Genomic DNA, 27,768 nt, shown 5'->3' on the forward strand with positions numbered 1-27,768 from the left:
CAAAGCATTTCACTGAATTGGTTCCTCAAAATATGGATAAATTAGTCTTCTCCATCCAGTGGGATTAATGACTAGACCTCAGTTTAATTGTTTGCAAGACCATGTGGGACATGCTGAGGTCTGAACAGCGTTATTCAAGAATACAAGTTTTTATTTCTAACTTCTTCCTTAATTGCCACTGCTGGGAAGTTTACCTGAGTCTGAATGATACAGCCGCAGGATTCATGAACAATTATTTAGTAAGAACTTCACAATGACTTAAACAGAAAATGAATCAATCACACATGAGAAGAGCACATAATCCATGTGAACTAAACCAGAATAATAAGTTTTACTCAAACAAACAAGGTTGACAGTCCGTGTCCCTTTATCTTTAGTTGCAGACCAGTGAGCAAAGCAGAATAAATGGGAAAAAACACTCAAAGAAAACCCTCTTTTCCCTTCTAGTTATTGACTTTCCATTTCGTGAGTCTATCTAATGGGTCTGTGAAGTGCAGCAGAGATCAGAGACATCAGGAAAAAATTCACAAAAGTTCTGGAGAGAAACTTTTTTCAAAAAAAAAGACTTTTTAAAAGTTTGCAATTTGTTAAAACGAAAAATAGAACAAATGCTAAGGAAAAATACCAATTCTAATGGGCACACGGCAGCAAGAGAAATTTAAAGATTAGAATGTTTTCAGAGATGGGAAGAAACCTTTGCCACAATTATATAGAAAATAACATAATGAACTTGCTTTTGTATGGTCATAAAACAAATGTACATAATGTACATTTACAATTCACAGGAATATATTACTTATTTATAAATCTATACATTCAGCAATAAACTAAGTTTAATAAAAGCAAGTTGTTTCCCAGTTTCAGTTATAACATTCCTGATTCTTGGTTTAGTAGTAACATTCTCACCACTAGACAATAAGACTGTAGGAGCAGAAGTAGGCCATTCGGCCCATCGAGTCTACTCCGCCATTCAATGAGATCATGGTTGATCTGATAATCCTCAATTCCACTTTATTGCCTTTTCCCCATAACCTTTGATTCCTTGACTGATTAAAAATCTGTCTATCTCTGTCTTGAATATACTTAACGACCCAGCCTCTACAGCCTTCTGCGGTAAAGAATTCCACAGATTGTCTACTGTCAGATGATCATGAGCTTAATCTCCACTTCAGGATTTGGGCACATATAATCCAGACTGACCATTCAGTGCAGTTCTGGGAGAATGCTACTCTGTCAAAAGTGTCATCCACTGTTGCTCTCTCAGTCCTTTCAGGTGGACTCAAAAAAAACTGCATGGAGCCCAGATCTTCCATCCCCAGAGGGTCATTTGCTGGAGATACCCCAGAAGGTGCACTGGGGAACCCCTCGGAGGTCCCCACGCACTAATTTTATGGGAATATCCTGTTGGGCAATTCCAGTGCACCTGAAACATTCTGAAACTCTGATTTAATGCTGAATTCTTCAGATGGTTCCAACTCTCTTACCAGAATAGTTACCCAGGAAAAGTTAGGAGGATAAAACTATTTCTAACCCCTGGGTACCAATACCACTGATCTCCCAACCACCCCACTGAACCCCCAACTACACTCCACCGAACCACCCCCATGCCCGACCACCTGACTACTCTTCTGAAACCCTGACCCCCTGACTATCCTCACCCCCAGGACCACCCCTACCCCCCTGACTATGCCCTGACTACCCAACTACACCCCATTACCCAACTGCCCTTCCAACGACCCCGACTACCCCCACACCCCTGAGTACACACCCCCACCGACCACTCGACTACCCCCCCCAACAAGCACCCTGAACCCCAACCCCGACCACCCAACTACCCTCCTGACCCTCCCCACCCCGGGATTACCACCCCTCCCACCCCAACCACCCGCTAACCCTCCTGACCGTCCCCACCCCTGATCACCCCCCCGACCACCAGACTGTCCTTTCAACTACCCCACCCACTGTCCCCACCCCCCCACCCACTACCACACCCTGACTCCCTCCCGCTCACCCCCTGACCCATCCTACCCGCATATATTACACACCTTCCCTCCGGTCAAAGTGGCTGGTACCTTTAAACTTACTGCTTTACAGCAGCTAAGGGATGTAAGAAGTGGGTGTGACTTAGTTTCCCTCGACGATCCTATGCTACACTGAAGGACTCTGGAAGCAGTTACGCTCCAAGTTTTTAATCAGGTCCAGGTCAAAAATCCAGCCCAGAAATGTGCAGCTCCAGATTAGGGTAAGTAAAAAGGAGCAGAGTGACAATCAGATGGTGATTCCCACTCCAGGGGAGATTCGGGCCTGACATTATTTAAAGTTGGGCAGAGTGTCTGCCTGGTGGCCTGGCCAATATTTAGTCCTCGCGCAACATCACAAAAAAAGGCCTGATCTGTTCATTCGTCACATGCTGTTTGTGGGATGTTTGCTGTTAATAGCTTGGCTGGAGACATCCCTGCGTTACCCCAGTGACTGCACTCTGAAGCAAATGATTGACTGTGAAGTGTTTGGCATGTTCTTAGGTTGGGAAAAGCACTATATGAATGAAAAATAACTCAAAAACATAGGGCTGCATTCCCTAACTCAGTACTGCCAGGCCTGGAGGTGGAGGTGGAGGTTGGGGGTGGGGTGGGCTGGAACATTAGTAGGGAGCCATGTTGAGATGCCTCCCTGGAGATTTCCTGCCAACAGGAATCTTTCCTCGGGGTGGGGTGGAAGACAAGTTGATTGGCCACTCCATGGAGGCAGGTAGCCAATTTGTATAGTTAAGGCCCCAATTAGGGGTGATTTTGCAGCCCCTCCACAGGTTTGCCAGTGTTGAAGGAACCCCCTGTGGCATGTGGAGTCTGCCAGCTCAATGCCCCCCTGGCAGGCTGGGAGGGGGCACCAAGGCAAAGAGGGGGCTGAATTAACGATAGACTGTTGGCCAAGACCAGTCCAGTTTAGGGATATTGCCTCACCTACTGGTCTATATCCTGGCTTTTTAAGTATTGATGTTTAGGCCAACAAGGACAACAACACCGGAGGCATCCTTGCCTCCACTGACCTGCATCAGTGGCACCAACCTTGACCAGTGGGACTGACCTGGCCCTGTGACTGAGCTGGCAGCATTGAGAGTCTGCCCACCATCCTTAATGTGACCAGTGAGCTCAGAGCCAACCAGTTAGGAGGCTGCCTCTCGGATAGTTGCAACACTGGCCTGGCTGACAGCAAGTACGGGCTGAGGACAACCAAAGACCCGGGGAAAATCCTGCCCATAGCCTTTAAGGAATAGCTCTGGTTAGTGCAGAGTATTTTTATAAGAGATTTTTCTATCATCTCCTGCATTATGTATTGTCTCTCAACTGAGGAACCTATGCTGTATTAGAACCAAGACAAGGTGGTGCATCAGAATAGGCGTAGGTTGCTCTGCACTCCCGTATTCTCTTCTTCCTTAGGGAGGGCAACCAACTCCATTCACTATCTGGGAAGGCAGGAGCTCCATATGTGGAGAATTGGGCCTAAATCCAGGTACCCATGCTCCACAGGGTGAAGTACATTAACACACCACGATACTAGATACCTTTAGACATTTTGGACAGAATTTTACTGACCCCCGGGCAGTGAGCTGGGAGGCCGGAGGGTCCTGGTAAAATTGTGGGGAACTGCAGCTTCCCAACGTGGTCCTGTTGCCGGGACATTTGACCAGGGGGTGGGACTGGATGTGTGACTGCCGTCCACTCCAAGGAGTTGTGTAGCCAATTAGCATAATATAAGGCCCAATTAGGAGCCATTGATCCCTGGGTCACTGGTATTTTACTGAAGGTCAGGTGCCCCCACCCCCGATACTGATACTCACCCACCCACCCACCCACCCAATGTGGGGGTTTGTTAGCTAAATGGAGGTGACTGCCCTGTAGCAGCATGGGGCGCATCAGAACCAGAAGCTTGATGATCCAAAGATGGAACCGTGGGCTGGGAAGGCAGCCAATGAGACACCAACAGTCCCCCTGGAGGGGCTTGCTCTACCACACTCGGCCACATGAATTTTAACTTTTTTAAGCTTACCTGACCCAGCCCCCAAGGGTTCCTGCCTACCTCAGCACTACTTACCCCTCCCAGGACTTCAGAGCTGCCAGCCCTCTGCTTGGGTGTCAGGCCCACAGGAGGATGCCTGTGGTAAGGTTGATGAGGTGGTCCCTCTGCTGGCACATGTGGGCTCAGGACCCACTTTTTTGCCCCAGTGCAGAGTCCTGACCCCTGCAGTAACATTGAAGCCTCTGTTTTCCCTGCTCACCATTGATTCATATAATATAATGACCCATGAAAATGTCTTGTCAGGTATTGTGGAAAAATATCTCATCACCTTGTTTTACAATTGCATGGACATATCTAATTATAGAGATTGGTACAGGAAATATTGCATGTGGTTAAACAGGAGTATATATATCAAGACTCTAATTGTTCTGTAATTTGAGTTAAGATAATAGTGCACTTAAGAAGACTATATCAGACTTGAGATCATTGGGTTTATCTTACTGTAATAGCACAGAACTATACCACTCTCTGGGGTATTAAATGTGGTAGATTATAACCAAATCCAGAAATTACTTTAATAAATAAAATAAAAACAGAAAATGCTGGAAAAACGCAGCAGGTCTGAGTGCATCTGTGGAGAGAGAAACAGAGTTAATGTTCTGAGTCCGTATGACCCTTCCTCAGACCCTCTTCTTGCAGCAATTGCAGTATTTTGCTTTTATCCAGAAATTTCTGCCCGGCTGCAGAATGTAGCCTTAGGATCACAATGATGAAATGAGCACACAGCTCCTGCATGGATGATGGAAAAGATAGATTGTTGTCATTAGCAGACAATTAGAATTGATGACATAATAACAGTTTGCTAACAGGTGAAGTGGAGCCAGGTGAGTTTCAGTTGTCTGTTTTTCACTTATTACAATATTCCCATTACAGCATATATTGTTTAAAAGTGACCATTCTTGTGCTTTTTATCTGTAATACTTGTCAGTCTTAGGGAGGATAAATGTGATCATAATGGGCAACGATGGTGTGAAAGACACCATATTTACGTAAGACTTTCTTGACATGATTTATAATGTCCGAATGGAGGCCTATGCTGCCAGTATGCAGCCTCACAATCCACTTTGCCAACTTGTAAAGTCAAACTTAATGCTGTATGTTAAATTCCAATTTTATTATGTAGGTTTCTGGGATTTGTATCACTGTTTGGGGGAAGCCATAATTCTGCCCATTTTTACTAAGTTTGTTTTTATTACACAGGGTTTCAGGATTTTTCCTAATATTTGAGGGATTAAATTTCAGGGATTCTGCCCATTTTCCTTGCAAACCATAAATCATTGGCCTCAGCCACAAGTAACTTCTTCATCTTCAGTTGTCCTATGTGTATATCACAATCTTTTAAATTCATTTTTATGGGACGTGGGCTTCACTGGCTGGCCCAGCATTTATTGCCCATCCCTAATTGCCCTTGAGATGGTGGTGGTGAGCTGCCTTCTTAAATACACTTGCAAGGTCTTGATCGTGGCCGTAAATTACACTTTTCCCCAAAAAACTTTGCTTTCTGAGAAAAGACAGGTTCCATGTCAACAATGGCAATGGGTAGCTCCTTATCAATACAAGCTAATGGTTTGTACATTCCAGGGTTAATTACATGAACAAATATGGTAACAGACTGTAAACACCATCAAAGATAAATCTCTATTTGTGGACAATCACCCTCAGCAGATCACACCCTGACAACTGCTGTCTAGTTTGAGCTGGTGTGAAAGCCTGTCTCCAGCAGCCAGCAGCAGCTTTCCTGCCTATCCTACAATGAATGATGTGCCAGTTGAAAAGAAAGTGTTTTGGAAAGGAAAACTGGAACCTTTGAAAAATATGAACTATTTTACTCTAAGGAAAAATTGCGTGGAATTAACTTGTAATGCCATTTTACCAGAAACACAAGCTCGTTCTTTCATTAGCCTATGTCACAAAGGCAATGTGCCCTCATTAGCCAGATTTCAGGTTACTGGCAGCCAACTTGAAGTCCCTGGGAATTTTTAATGAAAGCTATTTAAACGTTTAAATTCTCTCATTTCACATGTGCATACTGTTACAAATTCAGGTCTGTTATAGATGCCCTGTTAGGTTTTGATCCATCTCTCACTCCTGTCAGCAACCTCTGAAATTTGTTCCACTGGGAGTCTGTTCCATGTGACTCCATGTATCTTCTTGTATGACAGCATAAGCCAGGGGTTTAACAATAACACTTCCTTGTGACCAATATTTTTGTCTGTATTTTTTCAGTCTCCCAAATCGGATATAGCCAACTTCTTGGCTAGACGAAGCTTGATATAAATTGATAAGCTGTCATATTCTCTCTCATCCTCCTCCATTCACCCAAAAAGATCAAAGAATTTCTCATACAATGGATGTTAAGTGTTTTTCAATTGCCAAGATAGTGTAATCATTTGCTTTTCATTTGTAATCCATTGCAAGACAACCTCAGTGCCAGTTTATTAGCATCTTGAGCCATCTATCATCCTCGTCTTTTATTAACATTTTTCTGCCTGAATGTGTTCTTTTGAAGAAAAGTTGAAGTTCAATATGTTCTTAAATTTTAGATTATCATTTTTATATAAAATCCACCCTTTAGTTTGATGGTTCTGTTTACTCACAAGAGCAAAATACTGCAGATGCTGGAAATCTGAAATAAAAAACAGGAAATGCTGGAAAAACTCAGCAGGTCAGGCAGCATCTGTGGAGAGAGAAACAGAGTTAATGTTGAATGATGACCTTCCATCAGAACTGGGAAGAGTTAGAGGCGTAACAGATATTCAGCAAGTGCAGAGGAATAGATAGGCAGCAGGTAGGGTGGTGTGGAAGGTATGTGGAACACAAAAAGGAAGGTCTGCGCTCATAGAATCTAGGATAGAAGGCAGGAGAGATTAAATACCAAACGGGAGGATGGTTACAGGAACTAATGGGTAATGGGTCTAGAGAAGGTGTAAGTGGGAAAAGCAGAATCCTTACCAACAGTCAGTTATGTTCCTCCAGTTTACACTGATTTTCATTGGAACAATGTGGAAGGCCAAGAACAGAGAGGTCAGTGTGGGAGCAGGGCAGAGAATTAAAATGACAGGTGACAGAAACTTGGGGCCATGCTTGTTGATGGAACGGAGGTGTTCTGAAAATTGGTCACCGAGTCTGCATTCGGTCTACCCAGTGTAGAGGAGACCACATCGTGAACAATGACTGCAGCATAATAAATGGAAAGACTTAAAGGTAAATTGCTGATTTTACTGGGTGGAGTGTGTAAGCCCTGGGCGATGGGAAGGGAGGAGATAAAAGGGCATGGTGCACAGAAGGTGCTGTGGGATGTGGAGGGGGTACTGGGGTGATTGAGGAATGGAATGAGGCGTCATGGAGAGAATAGTCCCTTTGGATTTTTGACAGCGGATGAGAAGGGAAGGTGTGTTGGTGGTGGCCTGTGAAGATGGGAGCAGAAGACGATCAGTTGAATTTGGAGGCTGATGAAGTGGTAAGTGAGGACAAGGAACCTTAATCCTGGCTCTGGAAGGGAGGGGAAGGGGAGAGGGTAGAATGTGTGGGAAATGGAACAGGTGCAGTCAAGGCCCTGGGGACGGGAATCCTCAGTTGCAGAGAAAGGAAAATAGTATCAGAAGCACTGGCACAGACATGACCTCGTCAGAACTGATAATGTGGAGAGAGTGGAGAATGGAAGGTCACTTACCTGATTACAAGTCCAACTGAGGTAGAGAGAGAGAACAAATTACAAATCCCATTATACCAACAAAGAGCATTACAGAATATCCATGATCGTTGGCAGGGTTATATTGGAAAATCAACATGTCTAAATCCCTCCCACCCCACTAAGATAGAAGCATTGTTAAGATTTCAGTGCAACGCTAGTTCCAGAAGTAACTGGAATGCTGCTGTGTGTCTTGCTGCTGTGTGGCTATGTATGCTAAGCATTGAATGGGCTAAAGTTATACGAAGATTTTGTCTAACACTAACAGTATTTTGGCAGTTTACCGTTGCTGTCTTCTTCCATGTTTGTAGCCAAGGGCAATGGTAGTTGCAGGAATCATTCATCCTCCAGCTACCTCTCGCCATCTATTCCTGATAGCCACTTTCGGTGACTTCACCAGGAAGGGCACCCTTGAGTGTTGATAGGAGCAGCTGTCCTCTGCTACACTTGATACATCTACATTTGCTATTATGCTGGTGTGTTTACAGGGAACCAGGATTACCACTGTGCCAACGGGTGCCAGTGTTAGGGTGGAACTTAATCTATTGCAGGTGGGAAACATGGTGACCTGAGCCACTTAATCATGGGAAAGGCTGTGTGTGAGTCTCCAGGCAGTGGGCAAACCTCCCACAATTAAGTGGGAGATGGGAAAGGGGCTCGTTCGCAGCAGGTTGTCAATTAGACTCAATTGACACCAATTATCCCTGAGACCACCGGGATTTGGTGGAGATTCAGGGACTAAATGGGAGGTAAACAGCTTTCCCATGCCTCCTGAAGGCTGTCCTGCAACCATAAGAGCATAAGAAATAAGAGCAGGAGTTGGCCATTCAGCCCATCAAGCCTTTTCTGCTATTCAGTAAGGCCATGGCTGTTCTGATTGTGGCCTTAACTCCACATTCCTGCCTGCCCTACATAACCCTTGACTCCCTGGTCGATCAAAAACCTGTCTAACTCAGCCTTGAATATATTCAATAACCCAACCCCCACTGCCCTCTGTGGAAGTGAATTCCAAACACTAATGACCCTCTGAGAGAAGAATTTCCTCCTCACTGCCATCTCAGTTGGGAAGTCCCTATTTTGAAACTGTGCCCCATACTTCTAGATTCCCTCATGAGGGGAAACACCCTCTCAGCATCAACACTGTAAATCTTACCCCCCCCCTCAGAAACTTATATGTTTCAATAAGATCACCTCTCATTCTTCTAAATTGCAATGAATATAGGCCCAACCTGCTCAATCTTTCCTCATAAGACAAACCCTTTGTTCCAGGAATCAGCCTAGTGAACCTTATCTTTGTCAGCAGCCTACCAGGGGCCCCTTGTCAGGCCCTCTGTGCCTGACCGAGGGACCTGGCCTTGAGAAGAAGGGTGAACTAAAAGCTACTTCTCTGACCTTGCCTTTGAACTCCTTGTCTCAACCCATAGCACCCCCCCTCCCCCCTCCCCACCTCCACCCTGTAACTCCCATCCCGTCCTCACTTACCTGAGTTCAGGGATCGAATGATGATCCCCGGTGAAGTCCCTGGCAGGTTAATACAGATGAATCATTGATTTTAATTTCAAATATTTTTTCATTGTATTTTGTTTCTAAGTAATTAGTGGAAACCTTAAAAAAAAGTGCTTTGTTGACTCCCAGGCACTAGCCACTGTTAAGTCAGAGCTTATGTGGAATAATTTAAGAGCACTCGCCCTTGAAGTTCTGTTTAGAATGGTCATGAAAAAGCAGTTAGGTGGATGGCATATTGTTCGCATCCCAAACAGAAAATCTATCCTTTTATTGTAATTAATTAATGGAATCATGATGACAGGCACTGTTCAACCACTTTCTACAGACCAATACTCTGTGATGCTATTCTTCTTACAGGAGCAACTAATGTCTAGTCAAGCAAATGACACTAAGGTCATAAAGAATGTTAAAAGCAAAATACTGCGATGCTGGAAATCTAGAACAAAAACAAAAATAGCTGGAAAAACTCAGCAGGTCTGACAGCATCTGCAGAGAGGGATACAGTTGACGTTTCGAATCCGTATGACTCTTCAACAGAACTAAAGAAATATAGAAATGAGATGAAATATAAGCTGGTGGAGGGGCTGGGACAGGTAGAGCTCAAATGGGGGCCAGTGATAGGTGGAGGCCAAGAAGAGACTGCCAAAGATGTCATAGACAAAAGGACAAAGGGGTGTTATTATCTAATAACGGTGATGATATTATCTAAAGGATGTGCTGCTATTGGGGACAAATAATGTTATTCTGTGTACATTAACTTGCTGATTATGACTTCCATTCATCTTTCATACTATTACAGAACTGCCTCTCCGCCTGACTGGAGCCATTCCCGCCTATTCCTGCCCCCTCTTTTGGACCGAATTCAATGGATATTGTTTCCGTTACTTTCCTGAGACCAAGACATGGGCCGAAGCTGACTTGTACTGTGCCGAATTTTCAAATGGATTCAGATCGGCAAAATTAGCTTCTATTCATAGGTAAAAGAACCCATCCATTTAATGTGTTTAGATATTTAAACAGTGACAAATGTTTAACAAAGATGTTGTAATTAGGATTTGAATATACAATTATAGTGCTTACAATAAGCTACCAAGTTGCACCCACTTTTTTAATGTACTACATGTTGTTGGGCAATTTAGTTTAATGCATTGAACGCAGGCAGAAAGTAAACAAAGGTGCTGTCATCACATTGGTTTATTTGTGGCAGAAGATTTGACAAATTGTGAAAAATTAAGAAATTCTAATAACTCAAGAGTTTGAGTATTGCTGAAAAAGGAGACATTTTTGTCAAAGTTTTTTGACTTGCACTCATCAGGACAATTCGCTAGAATACCAGATGTAAAGGGAACAACAATTTATACTGTGTGAGAAGAGAATGCTGGTTGGTTGAAAGTGGACTCTAATTGGTGGAGGAGTTGCCATGGAGAATGCACCAGTTGATGGTGACTGATGGTTAACTGCCAAGCATTGTTTGAAATTTAAACCAGGCAGCTTGACGCTGACTGGTCAAGGCATTGCCCTGAGGAATGAACCAGTGAATGGTTGTCACTTATTTTGTTTAACTCAAGAGTTACCCAGCATGGTGCTTCAGTTTGCTATGTTACCATTCTAGGTACTGAACTCGAACTGCAAAATTTTGATGCTAGCCATTTTCTAATTTAAGTTGAATAGTTTTCATAAAGTTGCCACCTACACATATTGGAAATCCAGTTCTCTGTAGAGAAAGATTTAATGGGACTAAGTTTCTAAGTAAAGATAATGAGAGAGATTACAGTTATTAGTTCACTTTGTGCTTTGTCAGATATGCAGCATGAGACTGAACAACAAAATACTGCAGATCTGAAACTGAAACTGAAAGTGTGTTGTTGAGCCAATGTCATTCATGGACTTTATACAGAGGATTCCCTCCAACATGTATTAATTACAGGAACTGAACTAGAAAACTCCATCATCATCATCAGCCCTGTCCAAGAACAGCAGGCAAATCTGTGAACATCAGTGTCACGGTATACGTAGGAGTTCATGTGTGTCTTTGACTGTGAGACTTAATGCTTGACATAATTAAAATCTTCTACAGAGGAAAACAAACAGCACTTTCCAGAGGGCCTGCAGCTGAGGCACTTTGTACTTTGTAATTTGTAACTCAAATGTGCGAGTGATTTCAGTCCTGAACACAAGATGCCAAAAATAAACAAACCTACCAGCACATTCATAGCGTTGTTCCAGTCCCGCACAGAAGTTCTGGCTTAGCCTTGTTGGTGGAGAATCCTCTTTCCTGTTTCAGACAACATCTGTTAACAAGTTAACAATGGGGCTGAGGTTCTCGTTCTTATGGCTTCTCAATAGGACAGGGACCGCCACCACCCTCTCCCAGCACGCCAGCTCACTCCCTGCCGCAGTGTACTGCAATTTGTGGTCTCTGTGGGCGGTGGGGGTCGGGGGTGGGGTTGGGGGCGGGGGAGAAGGGAAGAGGTGGGGTAGGAAGGTAGAGTGCCATGGGGGACCTGCTATTGGGAATCAAAGTAGGCACCCTTCACCCAAATGACTGGCAACTCCTGCTGTGTGCCCCTTTGTAGATATTCAGTCTGAGATTATGGTACTGCTGGATGGAGCAGAATGTCAGAAGATATACTGTATGATATCCTACATCAACCATCCCTCCCAGCTCCTCTGACACTGCAGGTGTCAGCCATGGCTCTATGGTAACAGTCTGTACACTACCGCTGTGCTAAATGGAACAGAATCAGAACAGATCTGGCAGCTCAAATCTGGGCATCCATGACACACTGTGGACCTTCAGCAGCAGAATTGTGTTCCATCAATTATGTAATGTTATGGCCTGGTATATCTTTCACTCTGTCATTACCTTCATGCCAGGCAATGAGTACTGGGTTTAATAATGAGTGAAGAGGAACATGCCGGGAGCAGCACCAGTTGTACTTGAAAATGTAGTGCCAGCCTGGTGAAGCTACAATACAGGACAGTGTGTATGCAGTATGCTATAGACAGAGCTAAGCGACCCCACAACCGACAGAACAGGTCAAACTTTGACAGTTCTGCCACGTCTAATCATGAATGGCAGTGGACAATTAAACAAAAAACAGAGTAAGAAGCTCCATTAATATCCTCAACCTCAGAGCCCAGCATGAGTGCAAAAAACAAGGCTGAAACTTTCGCAACCACCTTCATGCAGAAGTGTCGAGTGAATGGTCAATCTCAGCTGAAGCCTCCACCATCACAGATGCCAGATTTCACCAGTTCAGTTTGTTCCAATGTAATGATAAGAAACAGCTGAAGGCATGGAATACAGCAAAGACTATGGACCTGACAACATCCTGGCTAGAGTGCTATAGACTTGTGTTCCAAAACTGGTTGTTTCTCTAGCCATGCTGCAACACTGGCATCTACCTGACAATGCGGATAATTGCCCAGGTATGTCCTGCCCACAAAAAGCAGGACAAGTTCAACCCTGACAATTACCACCTCATCAGTCTACTCTCGATCATCAGTAAAGTGATGGGGGGTGGTCGGCGGTGCTATCAAGCGGCATTTACACAGCATCAACCTGCTCACTGACACTCAGTTTGGGTTCCACCAGGACCACTCAGCTCTTGACCTCATTACAGCCTTGGCCCAAACATGGACTAAAGAGCTGAGCTCAAGAGGTGAGGTGAAAGTAACTTCCCTTGACATCAAGGTAGCATTTGACTGAGTGTGGCCTCAAGGAGCCCAAGCAAAACAGAATTCAATAGGAATCAAGGGGAGAACACTCCGCTGGTTGGAGTCATACCTAGTACAAAGGAAGATAGTTGTGGTTGTTGGAGGTCAATCATCTCAGCTCCAGGACATCAATGCAGGAGTTCCTTAGGGTAGTGTCCTAGACCCAACCATCTTCAGCTGCTTTATCAATGACCTTCCTTCCATCATAAGGTTAGAAATGGGGATGTTCGCTGATGATTGCACAATGTTCAGCACCATTCGCGACTCCTCAGATACTGAGGCAGTCCATGTCCAAATGCAGCAAGAACTGGACAATATCCAGGCTTGGGCTGACCAGTGGCAAGTAACATTCATGCTGCACAAGTGCCAGGCAATGACCATCTCCAACAAGAGAGAATTTAACCAACTCTCCTTTACTTTCAATGGCATTATCATCACTGAATTACCCTCTATCAATTAAGTTCACAAGCCATATAAATCCTGTAGCTTCAAGAGCAGGTCAGGGGTATTTTTCAACAATTAACTCACCTCCTGACTCCCCAAAGCCTGTCCACCATCTACAAGTCAGGAGTGTGATGGAATACTCTCCACTTACCTGTATGAGTGCAGCTCCAACAACACTCAAGAAGCTCAACACCTTCCAGGTTAAAGCAGCCTGCTTGATTGGCAGCACATACACTACCTTCAACATTCAGTCCCTCCATCACTGACACGATATGGCAGCAGTGTGTACCATCTACAAGATGTACTGCAGCAACTCACTAAGGTTTCTTACGCAGCAAGCCTACCATCAACCAACACTGCACCAATACCAAACCCACAACCTCTACCTGCCTAGAAGGACTAGGCAGAAAATAGTTGGGATCACCACCACCTTCAAGTTCCCCTCCAAGCCACACACCATCCTGACTTGGAACTGTGTTGTTGTTCCTAAGTCAAAATCCTGAAACCTCCTATCTAACAGCACTGTGGGAAAACCTTCACCACACAGGCTGTAACATTTCAAGAAGGCAGCTCACCATCACCAAGGGCAATTAGAGATGGGCGATTAATTCTGACCTTGCTAGTTTACCCATATCCTGTGGATGAATAATTTTTTGAACCTGGCAGAGCCAGAGACTCCAGTTCCCTAAAAACATCCCCTCCCCCTCTTCACTCAACAGAATGGTTCCCTTTCCCACTGCTGCTTCCAGACTTCCCATTTCCCTTTCCTCCTGCCTGGAATAAACTCTCCTCCCTCATCAGTAGTTTCTCTTTCCATCCTGCACAGCAGATTTGTTTCATGTGTCATCTCTGTGCACAAACTGAATGCCTTATTACAGTTGACATGATGCTCAACTATTTGAGCGATTCATTTGTCGCCTCCTTAGCCTCTTGTTGCTTTTCTAACTGCTCAACCAATTGTTGCTACTCATCCAGGGTTCACCCTAAGGAGGCATCGCTGCGTTTCAATAGCAATCACCCTGTCCTCTAGCTGTTCACCAGCATCATGACATTGGGAACTGGAGGCTCCAACAAAGCATGAATGATTCTGTCATATTCAGGGAGAGCTTGGCATTGGCATGACATAAGCTGCTGCTGGCCAAGAGTCTGCAAGTAATTGCTGCCATATTGCTTCGTGCTAACATCCCATAGTCTGCAGGTTTTGCTGGCAGTATACTCTTAATGCTGAAGGCAGTGATGAGATTTAAGTTGAGAAAAATGTAAGCGAAGCTGTGTGATAAAAGCTCAGATCGCATAAAATCCCATCATGAGATGGGTCAGCGATTCTAGAATCCCACAGTAAGCCTTGTACCAAACTGAATTAGCTCAGTAAGTGCAAAATCTATCAACACAGTTCGTTTAAAGGATTAATGCCAATGGGAGCCATTAACAACTGAGGACAGGATTTTACGACCCCCTCCGGTCCCGCCGAACTGAATGGAGATTGAAATGGTTCGTCACATTGGCAGTGGACACACCGTGGTGGGACTGTAAAATCCCGGCAAAGAGAACTGAACCTGCATTTATTTTCCATCGTATTTTGTCTGCTTCACTCCAGAAATGCAATGCACTCCCAAAACCCATTCTTACAATAGCTTTCTGATTCTTTGGCGTTTGATAATGTATTTATTCATGGTGTTCAGCTCGTTTCTGAGTAAGTTTGAGGCTAGTTGGAATTTTATTTGTATTCAATTTGACACATTGCTTTTTTTTCAGTGATTTGTTGGTTAATTTTCTTTTTTTTTCCCTTGAGGCGTTAAACTTGCTATTGAAGCAAAATAACCTGGTACTTGGGCATTCCTGTGTAAATCTCTTCTTCCCCCAGGGATGAGGAGCTGCTTCATTGGAATGTGCGGAGGTGCCAGATCGACCTGAATTGCAGCCAGTCCGCACTCACCTTCACTCCAAAAGGAATGTCCAATGCAACTTGCTTCTTTCAGGCAGCTTCAGCCAACATCATCAGAATAGAAACAGAATTACCTGGAAAAAATCAGCAGGTCTGGCAGCATCATAGATCTCTCATTGCTGCCCATATTGAGTCACAGAATGTCTTGTTTGCCATGGTTAATTACTTCTCCCAGGATAGCCAGCAGCTCTCATTGTTCTGCTCATGTTTCACAATTTGACCTTAACAGGAATTAAAACTGTCCAGGATGATACTGAAGAGAGGGTGGGAGAGAAGATCTGGAGCTTTTCATGGTGATTTTTCTGACACTTTATCCAGGACACTCTCATCCTGTGTTCTCATTGCTGAGACTCACTCCTGTGGTCAGTTTATGTGACAGCTCTGACTAGTGCCATGACCTGTTCAAGGTTGATCACCCTGAGTTCTAGCTGCTGGTTTTCCAGAATTATTGTCAAGTCAAAAATATTTTCAACCTGATGAAGAGAAAAAAAAAGTTTTCGAGGCATAAGGACTCAAAACGTTAACTCTGTTTCTCCCCCCACAGATGCTGTTAGACCTGCTGAGTTTTTCCAGCATTTTCTGTTTTTATTTCATGTTTTCAACCTGGCTTCACTTCCAGAGATTCCAAGGCTTTAGTTATGAAACCACTAAATCACCTGGAGGCTAGGGTTTTAACAAGTAGGAAGGGGTTCCGTTTGATTAACACTGAACTGGAATATGATCAAGTGTCAACTGTGCCCATCCTTAAATATCTAAGTACCCCCTTTAGAGCCCATGCAGCTTGAAGGGATGAGCTCAGCTCTTGTCCCGGGAGGTAATGTAGTTGGTGGAATGTTACTGGTGTTTGATTACTGACTGAGCAAATGCACCTTTTCCATCTGTTAAACACCACAGAGCCACAACTTTCCACTCTGATTCCACTCATTAATCTCATGGGGTCTGCTTGTCCATTCTTGGTTTAAACCCTCCTTTACTGAATATCCAGCATGGCCACAGGCAACACAAAGAGGAATATGACAATGAGGAGTAAAATAAATACAAACATATATCAAACCTTGTCCGACTTTAGGATGTCCAAGAGCATTTCACAACCACTGATGCACTTTTGAGATGTCACCGTTATTGTGATGTAGGACATGTGTCAGCCAATGTGTGCACAGCAAAACTCGCACACACTGCATTGAGATAGTGATGAGGTAATCTGTTTTAGCTGTTTGTTGAGGGCTAAAGTGCTTTGGGATGTCTTTAGGTATTATATAAATGTAAGTCCTTTTTTAAGTATTTTATGACTCTGATCCCCTCCCCCACAATCCCTCTGCTCGCTCTACCTCGGTCAAAGTGTAATCATTCCTTTTATTCACCAAAATGTACCATCCCCATCTGCTACTTTTTTTGCCTATTCTATCATCTTATCAACATCCATTTGCAGCTTCCTTGTGCCCTCAGGATTATTTACAATGCTTCCAGGTTTAGGATTATTTGGGAAAATTGGCATTATTACACACACTGAACAGAAGCTGTCCCAGAATAGAAACTGCACTTAGTTCCTACTCTCTGGTGCTCCCTGGCAACCAGATTTTAATCCAATTAGCTAACCTCCCTCTAATTTCCTACCATTTAATTTTCTCCAATGGTCTCTTGTATGATACGTTGCTTGCTGATTGAGTGAAACATCACAGAAGGCGTGCTGTGAGAACTTTGGGGGAATATGTCGACTGTGGGCCTACAGTGAACCTTCTTCCAGAAGGACAGCCTTGTCAGTGACAGTCCAGGTCCCCACCATCTTGATTTATTTTGCCATTGAATATTTATAAGTGGCATCAAGCAACCTTGGGAGCCAGATTGAAAATATTAAGCAAATTAGTTAGGGAGCTATAATAGAGTTGATTTTCCAAGTAACTTTTCTTGGTGGAAACATTGAACTTAATTTACAAGACAGCAGCAGCAGCTACATGTGTTCATCAAACTCCATAACTAAACTAGAACTCTCTCCAGATGGACCCCGCACTGCTAACCCATTGGTTCACACAGACCATGCGATCTTACAACACAGGCTTATTCTTAAAGCTACAGTCCAACGTTTATCAGAACTATAATTACTACATTCCTCCCCCTTTAATTTTTCTGTACATTTTGTATTTACAAGGATATTTATCTCATGACATTACAAAGTTTATACAGGTCATGAAATTCCAAGTTCAGTTTTTCCGGTGGCTTCCTGATTCATGGGGAACATCATAGCTCCATGACTTCTGATTCTTTGGCAGAAACCACATTCTCTGTAGCCGCATTAACATCAGGCACCTCATTAGGCACAGGCAGTTCAGTATCTTCCACTCTGACAGAGATGTCGGGCATGTCTGTCCTTGGTTGAGCAACTTCAACAGTAACCACAAGTTCAGCGATAGTTACAGGTGGAACATCATTTTGTTGGGGTATCTCCCTTTTTCTTAAATGATCCACATGTTTATGGGTGATCCAGATCTCCACTTCCACGTGGTACAACAATGATCCAGTCACAGAGCTTATTTTACCAGGCAACCACTTCAGTTTTCCACTGAAATTCCTTACATATACTGCTTCTCCAACAGTAAATTGACGCTCATGACTATGCAAATCCCTTGACTTTTCTCCACCTTCCCCTCCAAATCAGGAAGTATCAGGCTTAGTCTTGTTCGAAGATGATGCTTCATCAATAATTATGCATCCTCTTCCTATGTGTCTTCTTTCTACCACAGAATTTAGTCTCGGCCTTTTGTTTAACTTCACTGTCATCCAGACTTCTCTCAGGTGAAACCTCAACTTGTCTTAGTTTGGTAACTGAGCTCCCCAAGACTTTATCTACTCACATCTTGGAAAGTTCTATGACTTATGCTTTCAAAGCCCTTTAGCTTCACTCATCTGATACTTCAGCTCTACTGTCTCCTTCTTGTATCTGTTGGCTTCCTCCTGTAATCTTTAACATTGCTGCATCATCTCTGCCAACTGGTTCTTCAGTTTGTTCAGAGTGAAGTTAAGTTCCCTGCACTGCTAACCCATTGGTTTACAGAGATCATGTGATCTTGAAACACAGGATTATTCTTAAAGCTATAGTCCAACGTTTATCAGAACTATAATTACGACAGTTTTGGATGGTCTATTTGATCTGTGGACTCTTGGCATGGTTCTTGGTTCTTGGACAGACTATTAGTCATACTCTGGTACTTATTAACACTTGTTTATTAGTACGACATCGGAACAGGTTACAGAGTGTATGTTGTTCCTGAACAAGGCATGTTCCACATTCTGTCTCTCTTGAGTCTAATACATGACTGATTGATGTCAGTGCTACATTATCATCCATGTCGTACATTAGCATATCCATTCTGTTAACCCTTTATAGTGCACCTCCCCCGCACCCCCCAAAGTATGCTATCTACTTTTTAACAACAATATGAAACTATGGCCGGGATTTGCTTCGCCCGCTGGCGTTGGGCGTGTTTGGTGGTGTGAGCCAGAAGACCAAAAATCAGTTTCACCGCATCGTGAAACCAGTTTGTGATCATCCGCTTAGTTAATGGCGGGGCCGCGTTTCTCACCGTCAGACGACAGGAGCCTCATTGTAATATATCTGCATATCAGGAGCCTCATTGTAATATATCTGCATATCAGGAGCCTCATTGTAATATTTCTGCATATCATTACAAGGCCAGCCCGCCAGACTCATCACCCCGCCCCCCCCCCCATATATATAAGGTGAGCACTTGGTGGGTGCACTCGGGACTTTGTTTGCCGACCTCGCTTCAGGCAGCGCCAGGCTTCACAGGCAGCACCACATCGCTGTTAGGGGGACTCACAGGCAGGTCTCTACCCACCAGACCAGCCGTAAGGCGGGGGTGGCTTTTCAATAGCTGCAGGGCTAGGGGAAGGGGGAGAAGTGGCCTCAGGCAAGGGAAGAGGCTGCAAGGTGAGGGCTGTACTGGGGAAGGAGGGTATCCCAGGGTGTGTGTGGGGGGCACATGTTGATCTGTGTGAGCGGCCTTAAGATGGTGAGGGCTGAGGAGGCAGTCTCCAGAGGAGATGAGGCCAGATGGAGATGTGAGGGTGTGTGTGTGAGAGAGTGAGTGGTGATGTCCCTTGAGCTGGCAGTGAGTGAGATGCCAGTGAATGTGTGATGGGTTTGTGAGTGTGTGAGTTTAGAGTGATGAGATGGTTGCCTTACCCTGGCTGCACGGATGAGATTATTCATCCTCTATCTGCACTGGATGGCTGACCTCTTCTGTGCAGCATTGGTACTGACCACCACTGTCATCATCTACCAGGCCAGAGTGGTAATGTTGCTGCCCCTCCTGTGGCCAGAGCTGGGGAAGAGGACATCACTGTGGGCTGCAGTCTCCTTGCCTTTTGGGGCCAGGTCTTCTTTGCTGCAGCCGTGGGCTGGAAGCACTGAGTGCAGCTGTACTTTAAATGTGGTGCCTGGTGTGATGAAGCGGTGAGGTGATGGTGTGGCTGGTGAATCGGAGCCCACCCACCATGGAAACAGCGTGTATCCTGGGAATGCATAAATAATGCAGCAGGTTTGGGATGATACAGCGTGAGAAGCCACCATTGTGGCCAATGGGTAAAACATCGTTTTTCCCACCCGCTACTGCACTTAGTGCAAATCTGGGGTGACTCCGCCCTACATCTTTAACTATTTACATTTCACTTCTATAACTCCCTTTTTACAACTATGGATCCTACCCAACTCCAACTCCTACTCTTCCCCCTCCCCAAGTCACAGTCCGGAGGGATTCAGTCTCCCACAGTATTCTTGGCCCTTAGGAAAGATGTCTTGGCAACGTGAGCTTTCTCCTTTGCCTTGGAGGACATCATCATCCGCAGAATGAGACAGCAACTTTGCAGCATTGCTGGTGAGCAGAGTGTAGGTTTCAGGACTACTGAACTGTGAAGGTAATGAGTCTTTCACAGTAAAAGACTGATCCAACAGAGAACACTGAAGGGCATCAAACTTTGAACTCTCTGGGGCTAGAAAAGAAAAAATCAGGATTCTCTGAGGAGCGCTCTGCTGCCTCGAAGCACACAGGCAAAGATCTTTAGAAGATGAATGGTCTACAACTCCAATGAAGACTCTGACAACCATATCATTCACTGCTACATCAAAAATGTCAGCAAATGCATTGAAGATCTGAGATGTCAATTAGTCTAAATGACGCAGTTAGAAAACAAATTTCCAGTAAGCCTTTCAGGGAAATGAGAGATGATTTCTGGATGGCATTTTGGAAGGAATGTCTACTTTCTGTAGGCAGTAGTATGAGAATCAGACTTCTCTCTGTGTGAAGCTGCTCCACAATGGACAATAGGGAGAAATGCCGAGGAAATGGAGACAAAACATCCTCATCTTCTGCAACGGGACAGATTTCAATGATAAAATGGAGACTAATTTCCTGTAGAGGAATAAAGTCTGAGAAAGTTTGCTGTGCAGGATTGCAAAGCTTTATAAGTGCTGAAGATGGTGCTGCAGCTTCTGTGCTGACATACAGCCCGAGAGGGAAGAAGGTTTTCAGCTGGGACTGGAGTATGGATGTCAATGGAATCTCATCCCTGCAAATAGGTGCTACCATCTCTTTGGCATTGTGATCCTCTGTGGACTCTAACATGGAATCAGGCAAGGCCTTCTCCCTGGAATACTCTTCATGGACAGCCAGTGATAGACTAGGTAATACATTGGTAGGTTCAGTGAAATAAAGACCTGAATGCTGCTCAGCCACTAGAAACACAGCTGACTCCTCAAAAAAGGCATCAGAGACTTCATATGGTATGTCTATCAACTGGAAAGTCAGACTAACCTCTAGGACCTCATCCTCCAACAGATCACTCAGAGCTGCAATGGCTTCTTCCTCATCACTTCCTTCAGGAAAGAGCCAGGTCTTCGAGTGGTCACGGCCTACCACAGTGCCTTCTGTACCCACTGCCTCTGGCCTAACTTCATGAAGAACTGAGAGATTCATAACCTCAATCTCTGCCCAGGGTCTAGTGGGTGGTGTCTCTATGATAGAAAGGAACTCACTGCTGATTGAATAAACCTCCTTGGCTGCTGTAGGCTGAAGTTCTAATGATTCTAATAAAAGGTTGATTGTTCCATGAGTGACATTGAGTTGTTAAAATGCTAGTCATCATCTGGTCTTTTCAGAATTACTAGAAGTACACCAACATCTCCACTCAGTAAGGATGTGCATTGACTGTGGACAACGTAGAGAAAGTCAATGATCTCTCACCCTTTGTAATGAAGAGGAGCAATAATCCTGCCTTTGATTGGAAGGGTTGTGCCCCCTGGACCTCACGTTTGATGTCTGATGGATGAAGGGGTATTGGCTGAAGCCAAACTAGATCATCAGCTGGTATGTTAACGTCAGCCCTGGTATCAATTTTGAAGGTGGTATTGAAGCCTTTAACTTGCACTGTAACTGACCAGTTGTCTTGATTAAGACCATTTACTTCCCCTCAAAACTCTAATTTCACCTTTGTCTTGATTTCCACTTTCTTGGACGGAATGTGTTTCGTAAATATTTTCTTGTCTTCTACCCTGATTAAAATTGCTGGATTTGCAGAAAGTCTTGAAACGCCCAGTTTTCCTGCACTGGAAGAATTCTGCGCTCCCTGCTGGGCAGTCCCGGAACTGTCCTGGCTCTTTGCGCCACAGCATAAGCGTTTCAAAATGGCTGCAGCTGTCAGGTTTCCCGCCCTTTCGCCCAGTTTGGCAGGCATTCTTATGGGCCACTGCCCGTTGGCCTACTCAGTCAATGATGTCATGTGAAGCCTCGGAGTTGTGCCGAATTATAACACGTTAAATTCTCTAAGCTTGGCCTGCCTGGCATACCTGGGACCACCTGATCTAAAGTCAGGTCATCTTTGGTCTGCAGAAAATTGAGGAGTTTTTCATCTCAGCCGCCCATGACTATGCAATCACAGATTAGCTTGTGTTTCAGTACCCCGTGTCTACAGGAGCTAGCTGGGCCATATAGGTCAGTGAGAAATAATTTAATCAGTTGTCCAGGTCATTGCAACCTTTGGTTGAAAAGTGCTTGCTCTGTTATTGTTTTGCTTCAGGCTAAAATAGGTGTCAAGCTCTGTGATAGACTCCTCCACTCCCTGTTTCTGGAGAACGCCATCAGCTACTGCACCTACAGCATAAAGAAAGGAACTGGCTTGATGCTTTTGCTTCTTTGTGAAGGCTCAAAGCTGCTCGATATCGAGGTGAAATGGCATTTCCATTACTCCCACTTCTGCCCTCCCTGTGGGCCCTTGAGACAGTCAAATGGGCAGGGTAGGAGCAGGGACTGCTCACCAGGTATGGTCATCATTACCTCTCTCCAGTTTGCTGCCCCCTTCCGATGAGTTGGAAGTACGAGCTGCTAATGGGTTTTTCTTCACCCTGTGGTTCTGTCGATTGCACCAATGTATTTTTTTACGTTGATGTCTCCACTGCTGCCACCATGTTTTGGATGGTCCCTCTGGTCTGTGGACTCTAGGCATGGCTCTTGGTTATTGGAATGTAGTCACACTCTGGTGCTTGTTTATTAATAATACATCTAAAGAGGTTAGAGAGTAGGCAAGTAGTTTCTGAGCATGGTGTTCCAGCCTCTCTAGTGAGAGTCTAACACATGACTGACTGATGTCAGTGATACATCATCATCTACATCATACATTAGCATATCCATCCTGTTAACCTTTTATACTATATTTACCACCTCATCAATATCGTAAGTGTGTAATTCACAAGGACTTTGCAGTACATATTCTTTTCAATGGAAACAACCAACAGACAGAGTTATCCACATCTTTAATCTAGCAGGATTCCCACAGGTGAAAGGAGCGATTTATAGAATGCATTTACTAATCCAACTCCCCAATAAAAAACCCTTCAATACAGAAAGCAAAAAGCCTTTCATTTTCATTTTCCCAGCCAGTGTATGGTAACAATTGCAGTGAATGCTAGATACCCAGGGAGCGATTGTGACCTGTTCCAAACCATCATACCATCCACAACACAAAGAGATAGGGCAGAATTGTCTCAGTGTGGTAGCAGGCATGAAAAAAGACATTTCACCTGCCAGCCTCAATGGTGGATTTTTACACTGTATCACCCCCTTCCCAGCATGTCCCACCTCATCACTAATGCACTCACGGGAAACACACCAGGTTGCTGGCGGGTAGGCTAGGATTTGCCTGACACACCGTGACCTCAGTGCTCCCTCGCTCCGGGCGCCATATTTAAACTGCACCAGGGTGCAGACTTCATGTCTACAAACCAGGACTGCTCCAGGAAACTGATGGCCCCAAAAGCCAGGAAGACAATAGCCCAAAATTTAGCGTCGTCTCTCTGGGTGCCTGCTGGACGCGGTGGAAGGTCGCAATGTCCTCTACCCCCGACTCTGGCCGCACGAGGTCCACCAGAGTCACCAATCCGGCCTGGGAGGCTGTGCCAGTGACGCTCAGCACCATCCAGTGCAGGAAAAGGGTGAATGATCTCATACATTCTGCCATTCCCAAACCCATCAAACATCCACAGGGATCCCACACCTCAAGGGACAACACCACAAACTCTCACACACACCCTCACATCTCCATCAGACTCATACCCTCTGGAGCTTGTGTCCACATCCTGTCCATGGCTCCGCTCACCACACAAACATTCCACGCTGTACCATGTGTCCTACTCACACTCTCTCCATCTGTTTCCATGCAGGAGAAGCTGACTCACAGCAGCAGGGAGAGGTCCCAGACCGGGGGTGAAGGGGCCCACATTAGGCCCCTCACTCACTTTGAGGAGCAGCCATCACGCTGAGTGGTGAGGGTGTGGATTGTGCCTGCAGTGACGGTGAGGTTGGTGGCGAACACCCACATGAAGACCCGGCACCACATCGTCCCTCTCTCAATGCAACTGTGGGTGTCTCTCTCTCTCCTGCTTGTGACTCTGCTGCCAGGCACTAATTATCTCTACTTTGGGTCACAGGGAGCTCTGTCAAGTGACCGACACCCTCAGCCAGCCAGTCTCTCAGCTCCATCCAGGTCCTCACCTCCAGCCAAGAGGACACCTCCTCCATTGAAGAGTTGGAAATAAGCAGCTGGAAGACCCCTCACAGCGCTTACCCACACCCTCCACCAGCGCAGAGACACACACCTCGGTTGGACCTAGATCTAGAGCAGGCTCAGGTTCACAATCTGGTGCTCATTGCACAGACACATGTCCACAGCAACAGGAGGCAGCAGCTTCAGCCGAGCTCCCCAGCACTCGAAGGACCTTTGGGGAAGAGGCATCTGTGAGGTCCGAGTCAGATGATGAACCTCTGGATTTGGCCTTCCAACTCTTTGTGGAGAGTCAGCAGAAGATATGGGAACATCACACAGAGCTGTTATAAGCCCTCAACAGAGAGGTACGTGAGTCACTGGAGTGTGTCCATCTGCTCTCTGATGAAGTGGTGCCCACATGTGGGCGTATGGAGGTCTCTGTGAGAAGGATGGTAGATGCCATGGAGACCCTGGTCCAGCAGAACATGGAGATGTGCGCAGACCTGCTCTCCATCACAGGAGCCATGGGTGAGTTCCTACAGTGACAACACAAGAGGGAAACGGGGCAGCTTGATGTCCCTCCGAGTGCTCCTTTCCCTCAAGGAGTCAGGTTGGGGCCCTCAGGTACCCGAAGAGAGGAGGATCGGCAGCTGGACACCCCTGGGTCATCCACTCCGGAATCCCAGAAGCTGTCCTCTCTCTCCGAGTCCCCTTCGCCTGTGAACCCCTCAACTTCATCCTCTGTCACCGCAGAGGGAGCAGCTGACCCACAGGAGGGCAGGCAAAGCAAGCCAGGCCCTCAAGGCCTCAGCTCTCCAGAGGGCCAACGCCAAAGTCATCAGAGGGAACAGGGCCAACCATTACACAGGCCATCCCCACCCCTCTGAGGATGTCAGGGCAGCGCCGATAAGGAGTGGTAGTCCTAGAAAAGTTAAGGATTTCTGATCACAGGTGGCTGCACAGGTGAACACATTTTGTCACTTTACAACCTGAAAATATATTCACTTTCGCTGAATAATGTGAGATGTTGTCTTTCAGCTACATTGACAGACTTCCCGAGTCCTCCCTCTGCACCCACCACCCCCACCCACCAACCCACCAGCAGCTCAGCTGCAGGAAGCCAGTCCACAGGTTATTCTGGAGGGAGAAGTGTGTCTGTGGCAGGGTCTCTCGGAGCCTCGTACCAGCCTCTCCCACACACGCGGAGCCTTCGTCCATCACACTCACCTCACTGTCCCGAGTATTTTCAACGCTGCCTGTTGGGTTCTCCTTCTGTTGTCTGTCTGAGCCGACCTGTCTCTCCGCCCACCCACTGATCACACTCCCAGCAGCTCCTGTCCCCGTCCAACATGAGATTCTGCTCACTTTCCATTTCCACAGCTATGGCCATAGTGAAGTTTGGGATCAACTTCCCCACCCTTCCCCCTCCCCTAGGCACCCGTGTCATTTCCCCCATCACTGTCGACCCCCCCGGCATCACCTTCCACCTCCCACCATCACCTACCAGCCTGAACCCTCGTCTTTCCAGGATGTCCAGGTGAATGTGCACATTCCCTTCCTTCCTGAGAATCCCACCCCCATCCCCATTGACCTCCTCCTGCCTCCGTGTCCCTTCTACCGTTCCTGACGCAACCTCAGCCTCCCACCCTACCGGCTCTCTCTGCCCCTTCTCGCTTTGACCATTCCCTCCTAACACACCCACCCTCAGGTCACTCCCCGGAGGCAGTCATTGATTCCACAGATCCCCCACTTTGTGCGCACGTTCACCTGGACAACTCCCCACCCGCCCTTCCGTTACTCCCTCCCTCCATCCTTACTCCCCCCCTCCATTCATACACCCTCCTCGCCGTGACACCTTCCCCTCTCTGAATTCCCACCCTTACACCTTCCTCCCACATTACACTCATCTCCCCATTTACAGCATTCTTCCCCCATTATACCCTCCTCCCCCGTACTCCCTCCTCCCCGACACCTTTAACCCCCCCTCCCAACCTCGCTCCCCCCCGACACCTTTTGTTCCCCACCACCCCCAACCTCACCCAACCCCACCCCCCGGTACACCTTCTTCTCCCACTCACACCTAAACCACCCTCTCCCCCGCCCCCAATGCCAAACACCCGCAGCAAGACCATGATGCTCCAAAGCAGACCCCAGACCCCCAACGGAGACCTCCCACCTTCTGAGAGCTGCTTCACTATGGAGCCATGTCCATGAGGATCCACCCCAGCAGGCGATGCACATGTTCCTCCAGGGTCCAGGAGCTGTCAGGTTCCAGCATCTTCTCAATGTTTGCGATGTGACCAAGTCCCTAACAGTAAGGCCCAACTTCTGCACATCACACACGCCTGTCCAAGTGTGGTCTGGGCCACGTGTTTTCCCGCTGGTGTAATGGTAAAACGGGCATGGAGGGACGATTCTGGCTGGGCTTTACTTTGCATCCCATTAGCAGGATGCCAGCCTCCAGCAAGATTCACATCACCAGCAGATGATCCCGCTGTGATTTCGTGCCAGCGTGAAACTGATTTCTGCCCCTCACACTGAATTCTCCCCCATGCCCGCCGTGATGCCTTCGACCAACAGGACCGGACAATTCCGCCCATAGTTAATTGGTGATTGGGACCGTATTCTTCAGCAATGTCTTGGGATTGACTCACTTCCACTCCGGTCTGATGGCTGATAAGTCCAACGTGTGATCGACAGACACGGCCACATGCAAGGTGGGTGGTGATTGGAGGATCAGGCAGGTGGGTTATCGGGATGTTTGTGCGCTGTCTCCAACACCTCGACTTTGCCTCTGCGAATGTGTTTGGTGCCTTTCCAAATGAGCCTTCTCCGTTTTGGTCGGTCACAAGCCAGGGCCTCCCATGAGTCGATGGAAATGTTTGGCCTCTTGATTGATGCTTTGAGGACATCCCTGAAGCATCCCCACTGTCCTCCTGGGAATCTCCTACCACGGCCGAGTTCTGAGTAAAGCAGTTGCTTCAGGACTTTGCTGTCAGACATATAAACTACATGTCCCTCTGTGCAGAGCTGGTTTTAGGGTGATTAGCGCCTCGATGCTGGGTGTGTTGGCTTGGGAGAGGAATCTGTTGTTGGGCTGCCTTACTTGCCACTGGATTTGGAGGATCTTGCAAAGGTGCTGCTGGTGGTACTTCTCAAGTGCTTCCCAAAATTTCTAAAACATTTAGCAGCCCAGGGATCGCTGCTGCTCGGTGAACCATGACACTAGTCTCAGGTTTGTTGGTCCCCAAATGTTATTTTTCTCAGTCGGTCGAAGGCTGAGGTGGCACCTTGGAGGCGATGATGATTTTCGTCATCTATGTCTGCCTTCGTC

At 46.1% G+C, this 27,768-nt stretch overlaps 1 protein-coding gene across 2 annotated transcripts in view; it reads left to right on the top strand.

Annotated features, from left to right (window-relative positions):
• clec19a (C-type lectin domain containing 19A) overlaps nt 1-27,768 on the top strand; it is a 66,543-nt gene that overhangs the window by 2,796 nt on the left and 35,979 nt on the right. For both annotated transcript variants that reach the window (XM_041205784.1, XM_041205785.1), the window contains exon 2: nt 10,074-10,251. In XM_041205784.1, the coding sequence (XP_041061718.1) occupies nt 10,074-10,251 (178 nt within the window). The remainder of the gene's footprint in view (nt 1-10,073; nt 10,252-27,768) is intronic.

The sequence above is a fragment of the Carcharodon carcharias genome, chromosome 15 (assembly GCF_017639515.1).
Source record: "Carcharodon carcharias isolate sCarCar2 chromosome 15, sCarCar2.pri, whole genome shotgun sequence".
Classification (NCBI taxonomy): domain Eukaryota; kingdom Metazoa; phylum Chordata; class Chondrichthyes; order Lamniformes; family Lamnidae; genus Carcharodon; species Carcharodon carcharias.